This window comes from Epinephelus moara, chromosome 19 (assembly GCF_006386435.1).
Source record: "Epinephelus moara isolate mb chromosome 19, YSFRI_EMoa_1.0, whole genome shotgun sequence".
Lineage (NCBI taxonomy): Eukaryota > Metazoa > Chordata > Actinopteri > Perciformes > Serranidae > Epinephelus > Epinephelus moara.
Window position 1 is genome coordinate 17,832,362 of NC_065524.1, and position 11,954 is coordinate 17,844,315.

General features: G+C 38.6%; 1 protein-coding gene across 2 annotated transcripts in view; it reads right to left on the minus strand.

Annotated features, from left to right (window-relative positions):
- Positions 1–10,138, minus strand: part of psme4a (proteasome activator subunit 4a) — a 30,304-nt gene extending 20,166 nt beyond the window's left edge. The window contains exons 1-6 of one of the 2 annotated variants that reach the window (XM_050070791.1): positions 9,463–10,138; positions 8,061–8,201; positions 7,692–7,808; positions 5,771–5,827; positions 4,223–4,267; positions 2,140–2,289 (exon numbers count right to left, since the gene is read on the minus strand). In XM_050070791.1, the coding sequence (XP_049926748.1) occupies positions 2,140–2,289; positions 4,223–4,267; positions 5,771–5,827; positions 7,692–7,808; positions 8,061–8,201; positions 9,463–9,659 (707 nt within the window). In that variant the 5' untranslated portion in view covers positions 9,660–10,138. The remainder of the gene's footprint in view (positions 1–2,139; positions 2,290–4,222; positions 4,268–5,770; positions 5,828–7,691; positions 7,809–8,060; positions 8,202–9,462) is intronic. The other variant, XM_050070792.1, reaches the window with a different exon arrangement.
- Between the last annotated feature and the right edge of the window lie 1,816 nt (positions 10,139–11,954).

Sequence of the window (11,954 nt, forward strand, 5' to 3'; positions counted from 1 at the left end):
TGCAAAGTGAGAAGCCTCAGATGGTTTCACACTTAAGTATTGACACTGGATCTTTGTGCAAAGTTTGGTTTATTTTAAAGCATGAGAAGGCAGATTTTCTAGCAGAAAAAAGACTTGAAGATGCTGCACAGTGATGAGTAACGCTCAGGCAATTTTAAGCAATAAGCTGAAGCACAAGAAGATGATTACATTACAATGTGGATTCTGCACCAGTTGAGGCTCGAATCCACAACCTCTGGAACCTAAGACGGTCATCTACCGCTCTGAGCTAATTGGCAAGTAGCAACTCAACAGTGGTTTAAGAAGTTTTACAGTTTTTGAAAAAAAAAAACAGAGTGATGAACTTCATAATTTTTAATAGGTTTAAATGTACAAAAGTTTCTTCAGTATTGGGGCTACAGTTTGATGAAAGCTGTAGCACATATGGTTGATTTGTTATGAATTTTCAAAGTTTTGAACTTTAGACGCTTGCTGTAGCGCCACCATCAGGACTATTGGCTTGAGTTTACAGCTGAGGATATCTGGCATGAGACTGGACCTTTGTGCCAAGTTTGGTGAGTTTTCACCTATGGGAAGAATGATTTCCTCGGAAGAAGAAGAAGAAGAAGAAGAATACCTAGGATTACAATAGTGTCCTGGCAGCTTAGTTGCCCGGACCCTAACAAGTTGGGGTAGTACTTTATTTATGGGTCCATATCTTTTATATAACACCCATGGCATTGAGTTGGGTTTAACAGGTCAGGAGTGTATGTCTGTACTTATCAGTAAACTTATCAACAACATGTCAAAAAGCACGGATCACAACATTCACTCAAGCTGAAACACATTATGCACGTCACCTCGCATCAGTGACCAAGAGCAAAAGCAACAAGGAAACTTAATAGTTTATTCCTCTGGCAAGAAGCTATGGCCATGAGATGCACACCGTGAGCCAAAAAGCAACCAGGTAATACTGCAGGTGTGACTGCATAAAAAATGCTTGATATTTATGTTATGACACCATAATTCTGAATAATCTGATTTTAATTATCAGGAATATACATTATAGTATTCAACTGGTAAGCTTACAATCAATTAGGACCAATAATTTTTTTAGTTTTTAGTCAGTGCACTGTACAGGCCAAGTGAAAATGCTAACTTGTGAGATACATCTATGGGCTAGCACACAATTAAATACAGGAAAAGTTTCCTGAAACAAATAAATGATGATTAGTGAATATTTACTTAAGTTTGAAATCCAGCAGTTCATTCAAGGAAATTCCCATTACCTTTTTGATTATTATGAAACCACTTAGCTCTTTACAGGAAACTGATAAACAAATTATTGACTTGTGAAATAAAAAGTAACCACAGTTAGCACTCTCTTTGCTTCCAGAAACACCTTCATTTTTAGGAATTTATGTACGTGCAACAGCTCACAGTTTTGGCTCAGCATTACTGCTTCCAACTGCTGCTCATCCCAAAGTATGATCTATTGGGCTGAGATGTGAAAAGTACACCCAAGTCACTGTCATGATCCTGGAAGAATCAAGTGCTTTGTTCCCCTGGTGGGAGTGAATGTTTTAGGATCGTCAGTGACCATGAAAGGATGCATCTGGTCAGCACTCTGCAACATTGTTAAGGCATTAGGTAGGCAGTGGCATTTAAAGGATGCTCCGCCTGTGTTACGAGACCTAAGAAATCACTCACCACATCTCTGCACTGTGGTGTGATGATGTGGGAGGAATGGAAAACCAGACAATATGGTAATGAATACAAAAATGTGTTTTATTCATTTTTAAATACTGAGATTCAGCAATAGGAATCAATGTGGGTTTTATACTCTCACATTGGAACCTGGAACTGGATCTTGATTCTTTTTTATAGCACTGAATTGAATGTCTCACTATGCGTTATTCCCCCTCACATATTCACAGAGGCACTTATTTCATTATGCCAGCTATGAACGGCTTTCAGTCATGACGTCTGAGTCGTGACCCTCTGCCTTTATATATGGCTGACACATTGCTTGTCATTCATTTATCTCAGAAGCCAAGCTATTCTTTACCGGATCTCAAGGCTAACTAGCTGAACTGCGTTCAGACTGGAGGGATATGTTGGCTCTCAACCATACGCAGGAGAGGATGAGAAGTTTCTTACTTGAACCCCTTGTGGTGCAGCTCAGGAGGCAGAGTCGTTGGTAGGAAGAGCTCAAAGTAGCTGATTGCTCTTTGCATGGTGACATCGAAGGGACAGAGGAGTGGCCTCCACTCATCCAGCATCTCCTGAGTAGCAGACTCTGAAAAGTATCTATGAACAAAGAGAGAATATCAATGAGTCTTTTTTGTAAAATGACGCCAAGGATGGGTGATGATGGGAATGTTACTAATATCATTCACCAGCTTATGAACAGGTATATATGGACACTTGGAGTATACCAACCAGCAGAGCAGCTTAGAGTGCTACAATGTGGCACAAGCCTCTTAGGTTCCTTACAAATCACATCCTCACACACCTCAACACACACATCAGATGCTAGAGACTGACAACCAGACTTTACTGTCAGACTTTAATCCTGTGTTCACACTATGAGCGACACAGCAACAGGCTACAAGTCATGTTCAATAGAGGCCGGTGACAGGAAGCTACAAACTGATGCCTGACATTTGTAGCTGCTGCCTGGCGCGACGCACTACAAGACAAATGCTGAACTGGCCGGAACTTTTTTTAGCGTTTGTAATGAAGCGATTAAGTTCTAGTTGTGGTGCTGTGTTACTGAGCTTGGTTTGCTGATGCTATGTTGGACTTGGAACTTGGGACTCAAACACTGATGAAAGGCAAAGATATATTTTGGCCAAATACAAACTTTAGATGACATTCAGTCGAGGTGCATCGTTACAAGTAGCAACACATTAGAAAAACCTGGGCTACATTCATATAAAGTAGTAAGAATAAGACCTTATGTAGCTTCAAAGCAATATCATACAACTTTTACGCTCACATTAAGAGACAGAAGACTGAAATACACATGAACCAGCAGCTACTGAAATTTTACTGTTCCACAAATGGGAGATTACAAGTCATACATCTGGCACATTTTTAGCTGTTAGGGTAAATCCGGTGGTTCCGCTGGGATCATTGTCCCACAGGGGGATTTTCACGGTTCATAACGTGCTTGTGTAAACCCGGCAGGTTATTTCAGGTCACATAACCTCCTTGGCGATTCCACATCCACCAGAGGCCTTGAAAAAAAATTGTCACTTCCAACCCACCCACTTCCTCTGCCTGACCGCTGATCCACAGCGTCTCAGCAGCTGACCACAAGTCACTCTCCCTTGTCACAGTGGCAGGAAACCCTCACACAAGACAGAATTAGATGAGATAATAGGATTATCTGCCTAAGTGCAAACTGAGGGACGAGTCCTAGGGTTCACCAAAGACATATGCTTGAGTAGGGTGAAAACAATCAAGAACTGCTGGTGACAGCAAAGCTTTGGAATGATGAAGCAATTCAGAAAAGTCTAACATACAACATTCAGATTCTTTATCCACAACAGTATCCAAAATATAACCAACATTAAGGGGGTTTCTCTCCTATCAGCTCCGCTTTACATAATTGCAGTTTTGTATATCTTGTTGCTGTTATTAAGCATATTGTCAACTTATTAAAATCAAGACAGGGTATCTACAGATATCAGACACTTAAACAAAATTCTTTTTAAGATCCTTTTTTAAATTATTTTTAACCAAATTTAAGACCGATTTTAGGACAAATAATTGTTTTATTCTATTGTTTTGTTCTATTCAAGCACTGCAGGTAAGTGTGAAGGTAAATAGTATATGTGGTCCCATATAGAGACCTGTTTTATATAGGAATTTGGTTATTAGAATAAGTTATGTTATTTCACATTTTGCCAACAGGTAAATGCAAGTGTAAAGTAAAAAGACAGTATTAAGTTAAGTGGTAGGTTTAAAGATTTGTAACATCAGAAATTTGGACTTTCACACAGAAGAGCTTGACTCATTTTTACAAAATGTTATTAAAGATGAATAAATTATATCAGATAAAATATCCGTGGCAATTAAGACTTCTCAAATTCAAATTTAAGACTATTTAATGACTATGAATGAATGATGATAAAAGGTGATTCCCAGTATGTTATTAACACTCTTCAGGAGCCTAAATTTAAAAAGAAGAAACACTCATAGACACATACATGACAAATTATTGAGGTGTACTTACGGTCTGCAGCTTTTCACAAGTGTTTTCAGCACACTTTCCACGGAGCTGTAATAAACAAAATTAAAGAGGATCGTCATGGCATGTCAAATCAACCACTGACAGACTGATGTTAAACAATCTTCACACCAATGCAACTTGACTTTGATTGCATGCACACAGAAACTTGTTTACACGCCGGCCTGATCAGTGTACAGTGAATGACAAAGTCTTAGGATCTGGTGTGTGTAATAATTGCAATACTGCATCATTAACAGGCTGTAACCACTTCACTAAAAATAAATACACTAATTGCTGATGACAGTGGTTGACCTTCCTGGCTGGCCTCATGCTAATATACACATTTGTGTCTCAATTTTTTCACTAACTATTCATGCGTAACATGTCACTTTCCATCACTGCTTTAACACGTTGTTAAAGCTTGTTTAGGATTTACAGCTAATAATAAAATGTCTTAAACATCACAAATTCCTGGCATGACTACCTTCACATATAGACTGCAAAGGCAGGACTGAGTGGTCACATAACGGTGTTGAAAGCTTGGGACCAATATAACCACAGCTTTGGAGCTCCCCGCCCGCAATCCCACCGATCTGCTCGCATGCAAGCTCAAGCCATGCCTTGTTGGAAATGCCCTGCCAATCCCACTCAACAACTGGTCGCTTATCTCCACATCATTCAAGTCTCTTTGTAGCCACCACCATTCTCCACATTTATACCTCTAAAAAAGGGCTGAATCATGGCTGACAGGCACTCTGCAAGCCAAACTGCAACTATCTAAATGTATGGGCCTAGCCCAATGTGTAGCACTGTAAGCTCACAACACACAGGCCACAAACCAGGGTCAAACTCATGCACTGCAAATCCACCAACGACAAAAACTAGTCAAACTGAGTGTCCGATTGCAAAGTGGTCAGACACTCAGGCAGGAGGAACCCCAAACTACACTATGACCTTTGTATTTGAACCCTCACGTTCACACCAATGCATTCCAGGAAGGGTGGAAACGTGACAAGAGCTCGCACTCCTCCATGACTCCTGAAAATGCTGTGCAGTAGTGCAGATATGGCTAACTTCACAGCACAGAGGAGTGATAAGTAACAGCAAAAACCTCCTAACGATATTTGTTGAGAGATCATATATACTAATACTAATGCCACTGCTGAGCTGATGGAGTAATAAATGTTATATATCATATAAATCATAAACTGTATTACCTCTTAATATGGTAACCATCATTTTGCCTCTACTGTATATTACTGCCACATAATCCACTATAAATAGAAAGAAACTACACAATCTTTAACACTCTCTTATGGGTGATATGGGGGATAGGGGGATCTTGTTAGCTGCAGTGCGACAGTCTCCAATATGAGTGAAATGTTAACATTGCTCAAGACTTTATTTTCCCCTCTGTCACCAGCTGTATATGGGGTGTCCAGTTTTTGTTTTAACATGCAATGTATAAAAAAAAAAATCATAAAACAAAAACAAGTAAGTGCCTCAAAGGATGAATTCAAAGTAAAACACAAAGAGAAGTATTGTCCTTACCACCTCTGAACCAATTTTAGCATTACGAGTTTAGAGGATGAACGAGGCCGTGGAGAACTGAATGTGAAAGGAGACAAAGGCATAAAGAACACATTCAGCACAAGACAAAGTGCCAATCACTCAAAAGTATGAAAATACTATGCATTACCTTACACAATTTATCAAGTAATCAAGAGTATCATGTTTTGTGTGCATTAGTATAGTTTGGAAAGAGGTGAGCAGGCAATCAGCCAAAGCAGCTTGCTGTCATCAGCTGTCATGTCAAAGTGATGCGCTTGCAAGGCATTTCAGTGATTACTACACAATGTTCCCATAGCACCATAAAAGAGCACCTCGCACTGCTTGCTACTTCATAGGGAATTTCTAAGGGTGTTGCACAAGGATAAACCAACAAATAAAGTTCCCTCCAAAACTGTGTACAAACGTCATAGTGGACATTGCTCCTTGTTTAAAAAAAAAAAAAGAAAAAAAGTACAGTTATGAAAGTTATGTGGCACACAAAATGCTCCTCTTGTTCCTCAAACAACTGGTCCATTTACACAAACGCTGTACGATGTTATTCAAACTACTGAGACGAATAATAGTAACAAAGGTTGGCTCAAGGTACTATTTCCCCTTAACTTACAAATATATCTATAGTATGTATCTAGAGTGACTGGAGAATTCTGTGTGTACATTTCATTACAGCTGAGTTGTCAAAGGACAGAATTAACACAACGAACAATGTACTACCTTGTTATTACATTAACTAGAGTCTCAAAATGTTATAGCAGCTATTCATTTCAATATTGTATCATTGGTGGTGGATATATTATCGGAAAACTTCATCATTTGAATTAAAAAGGCAGCAAAAATGATGTGCCTTTGTGTAATACTCTAAAAGCAATCTGGACAATTAGGAAATGGTCAGCAATGTATTGTTTAATAATGTTAACCCCTACAAGGAAGTAACTTCCTGTTTATGGTCTGTGCCAATACTAAAGGTCCAGTGTGTGGGACTTAGGGGGATATATTGGCAGAAATGGAATATAATGAATATGTTTTCTTTGGTGTATTATCACCTAATCGCCTTCAAAATAAGAACCCTTCTGTTTTTGTTACCTTAGAATAAGCCATTTATATCTACATAGGGAACGGGTCCTTGTCCATGTAGATCGCTATGTTACACAGCCATGTTTCTACGGTAGCCCAGAACGGACATACCAAACACTGGCTCTAGGTAGGACCATTCACATTTTTGCGTCAGCCCCTCCATCACAGGAGTGTCGGAAAGACCCTTTTTTTAAAAACATGAAACTACTTTATTCTGTGTTTTCACCGGGTTAAATCACAGGGTCGCTTTGTTTTTGAGAGGAAGAGACCTCTGTTGATAATTTGGCTTCTGGTAAAAAAAAACCTGAACAAAAAAAAAAAAAAAAAATCCCCTTAAATCTTACACACTGTTCCCTTAAATAAAACTTACCAACTAAGACATTTCAATTCAAGGGATTTCCTTCTTGCTTATATCAACATTAGCTTTTCTAGTCCACAGGAAGTCAGTCCCTTGATATGTTCTGTTTTCCACATAGGAAGGTATAGACATGCCAAAAGGATTGTTCGGTTATTACTACTTTGCTATCATCAAAATCCGAGTAATTTAATTTGCAGGACAAAAAAAGCACTGCAGAGGTTCTGCTGGAGCTCAATGACTGCTGACTACTCACATGGAGGTGAAGAAAATAAAAATTAAAATACTTCATTTTCAAGTGTGGCTTATAAACATTATCTGATGCACTACACAACCATCGAATGTGTACAATATGAATGGAGTGAACGTGCCTTCCTCACTGGATATGTCAATAGCGTTTCCACAATTCTATGATTAAGCAAGCTTCTAAAAAACTATTAATCTCAACTCCAGCCGTAAAGAACAGAGGCATACTTGGGAAACCAGTTGAGGCCCAGATGCTCCGTCTTGGAGAAAAGAATCCTGTCATGCAGCTCATACAGTGGTCTCCACCTCAACTCAAGGTCCTCCCTCGACAGTAGTTCTCTTTTCCTGTAAGATAAATCAGACATGCAGACAGGTGAGAATAAACATATAGAAATTAGCTCATCGCACAGCTTTACCCTATGAAAAAAATCTATAAGATCAGAAGTTATTATCAGTGGTGAAGTTGCAGCATTTGTTAAGCCTCTAATTTAACTCCTGGAGAAAACGAAAAACAATGTGTACAATTTTAAGTGTCACATAACTGCATGCTGAACATGTGTACAAGTTGTTGAGGAGAACCGATAGGGCCACTCTTACTTGAGGAGGTTGATAAGAAGCCGTGCAAGGCCCTGCATCATGCTGATCTCCAGTTTGGGGATCGTCACTAGCTCATAGAGCAACTTGATGAACAGCACATGGTCTTCTTTACTGAACTTCCGGCCGTACAGTCTCATGTACCTAGATAGGAAGTACAGATTTAGGGATAACTGCTCCAGTTTCAACCTGCATAACAAGTGGTCAGCGCCCCATTGAGCAGCACAAATATAAGCTGCTAATGTTCACTCATGGGAAAAAAGGGAACATTGTTATAAACTCAGACATCCAAATGTTAAAGCAAATGCAGGTTCATTTTTTAAAATAACATGACTAAAGCTGAATAAGCATTGTTGAGACCTTTAAAATTGACCATTACAAAATGTTTGCATCATTGTTAAAATGCCAAAATACCAGAATCTGGGTCAACCCCACAGCAGGCTAAACTTTCCATCTCTCTGAGCCGGCAGTGACTCACTCTTGGACAGAGCAGCGCGCCAACATTGGGGACTGAAACGGATTAAAGACAGCCCAGCAACCAAGTACAACAAAATGAAACAGCACTCTCAGTAAGCCGCTGTCATGTTGACAATATTTTCCCTGGCACAATGTGACACATAACCAAGTAGATAAAAGATAAATGCAAAGGGGGGGTAACATATGATTGTGTGATTTACTGTCTCCAATAAAGTTATTATAAACAAGTTTGCCTGGACTTCTTTGATGAGCAGGAAACATTCAACAGATGACCCATGATACTACTCTCAACAGAAATGACACTGCATATCAGCTGGGTGTTATCAGCTTCACAGGAAACTCATGAGTCCATTAAATCAGAATTTGTTATTGCTATTTTGAGATATTTGTTGTTGTCACCTGACTGGCTTATTCAAAGAGAAAACATCAGGTGGTGTTGTGGCCAGCTTTGACATTTTCAACTGCATATGTAATGGCTTATTATTGTGCTGGACTGCCTGGGTCAGGTTGTGTATTTGACTTCTATTGCCCCGATTATGAAACCCTGCCCGTCTCTAATCAGAAACACTGGGTAGTTTGTAGTTTCAAAGCATAAACAGCGAACACTTAGGTAACACTTCACCCATAAAAGATAACAAACCGACGTTAGGTAATAAAACAATACAGGCTTTTAGAGGAGTTTCCGAGTCTGCCATTGACTAGAGTGTAAAACATTACAGTTGTGACTACTTAGACTTGCAAACATCACACCTTCAATGGTGCCCTTCAGTCAAATACATAAAGTACACAGAGAAATGTTGCACAAGAAGTTATGTTACGCAAAAGTTTGGTTACTTCAAGAGACTAGGGATTGAAAACGTCACGAGGTTATCAACAACTGCTAACATCAATTTTACGTGAGGGTCCCAAAGATAAGCTAGTTACTTACGTGGAAAGTTTCCTTGTCCAAAAGAGCACGCCGGGCCATATTTCTCTGAGCTGAACAGCTCGGCACAAGTTTCCCTTTATTTTGCTCAAAATATCATTGGACTCATCATCTAGCCTATCTGCGTACGGCAGAAGTTTGTTGTATACGATGTCTTTTTGAGGAACAAACCCCAATTTGTCAGACTGCGCCTTTTTCATATTACAAAATCCAACCGGCTAGCCTCACTATGCTAGCAAATTTAAACGTTACTTTGTTTAACTTCTTTCTGTTTCACGCTGTTTCGCTACTTGGCTAATATATCGGCTAGCTATTCCCCAGCTAGCTACCCGCTCCGATCAATCGTTAAGGTTGTTATGGCCCACACAGTGACTAAGTTATGGGATTCACAAGTTGATGACACGCTAGCTAGCCATCTAGCTTAAGTTAAGTTAGCTTCCTTTACCAGAAAACATTAACGTTACCGGTGCCATCTTTTAAAAATATTAAGGCTAACGAAAAACGCGAGTTTGTCCCGAGAACGCGTTGGCACTCGAATTCGTCTCTTTCGGCTAACGTAATCCTACAAACCTGACGACCAGCTAACGGTCTAGCTAAAGTTAGCTCTCTACTACAAAAGCACAGTCATATCCCAAGGACTGTCAACGTCGACTGATTCATCCAACTACGGCAAAGCAGACGGCAGACGACACCCAGCTACAAGCTACACAACACCGCCGTCATATCCGCTAGCTGCAGGGAGAACTGCATTTCCCAGCATCCCCCTCTCCATTCATGCGTTTTATAACTGTTTATCCTTTAAACAGGATAACTTGAAATCCACTTAAGACGCAGGACCCCGTGTCCTCTGAAGCCCTTTATACTACTGTAACGTTCATTTGCTGTTTGTTTCGGCTGGAATAGCTGCTCAGGAAGTATTAATTATTTAAGAAAAACAATATTTCACCGGGCATTTTACTGGAGTTAGTTATTCTTGACTAACTGTTACTATGAACTGTGACTGCAAACAATAAGTTAATCACAAAACACATACATGCACACAAGCATGTAATGTAATTTAATCAGAATCAGACATGCTTTATTGACCCTGGGGGACATAACTCTCATGTAAAGCTTAGAGAATTTGAGAAGTAGAAATAAGAAGTATAAGCAAGAAGTATGTAAAAAATATAAAATAAGATATATGCAATGTACTGCAATATCAACACTGGTATGTAAAATAGATAAAATATAAAATATGTACAATGTGCTGATTATGTAAAGTGTGTAATATATATATATATATATATATATATATTACACACTTTACATAATCAGCACATTGTACATATTTTATATTGTACAATGTACAAAATATGTGCCTTATGCTACAATACACTGTATAAAACTAGTATGTAGAGTTTGAAATATAAATTATCTGTACAACACTACAAAATACAACTCAATATATCCATCAGTAGGAATAAGAATATATACAATATACAATGTATGCAATAAATGTTACATATACATTCAGGAGTGGTTAAACAGTCATGAGTGGGAAGAATATAGTACAGTTGAATAATTGCAGAGACAAGACAAGTACAAAAAACAAAATGGAAAGCTCCTCACATCTTGTCTTTTCAAAAATGGGTATCCTCAATATAGTGGACTTGGCTAGTATGGAGATGTCAGTGGCCCGTATGCATGGTGCATGCATGTGTGTGTATGCTTATATAAGTTTTTGTGGTTCTTGTGTTTTTTTTGTCATTGGTGTATCCTTATTGTTTTTGTGTCTTGTATTAATGTTCGTTTTCTTGTGTTTTTGTGTTTAAAAAAAAAAGAAAAAGGAAAACATGGCCAATAAAAAATTGATCACAAAAAGAATAATTGCAGAGTATTGCTGTATTGTCATTACTTATAAAGATGATAATAATACAATTAACACACTCCCCCACTCATCAGAGAGAAAGACATATTTTGCAGTACTTTCTTTTTTGTTCCATATATATTATGATTTTAATTTAATTACTGTAGTCTTTTTAATAAACCTTCTTTCGGTAACGAATTTTGACCTTTATAACACTGATAACAAAGTACAATCGGCACAAATTACAGTCTGATGATGGATCTCTAATGGAAAATAAACAGAAAATACATTCTCATTAGGCTACTGTAGTGATGTATGGTATAGAAGATAAAATGCCACTTTACAGGTACTACAGGTGAGCAGTGGGCGCCATCTTGTGGTCAAATGCAGAGATACAAGAAGCAAGAACACATTGATCTGATACAGAGTCTCACTCTGACCGTACTTCCAAGTACCAGTGAGGTCAAATAATTCACCGCTACTCAAAACAAATAAATGTACCCCCAGGCCTAGTAAAGTGTAATGCTGAAAACACTCAAAATAACTGAAGTGTTGATGATGCTTATCTTATCAAAGAAACAAGTTGAGAGGTAGCGCACATTTACCTTTACAAGGTTAGTTTTTTAACTTGTGTGTGAAATGTCGC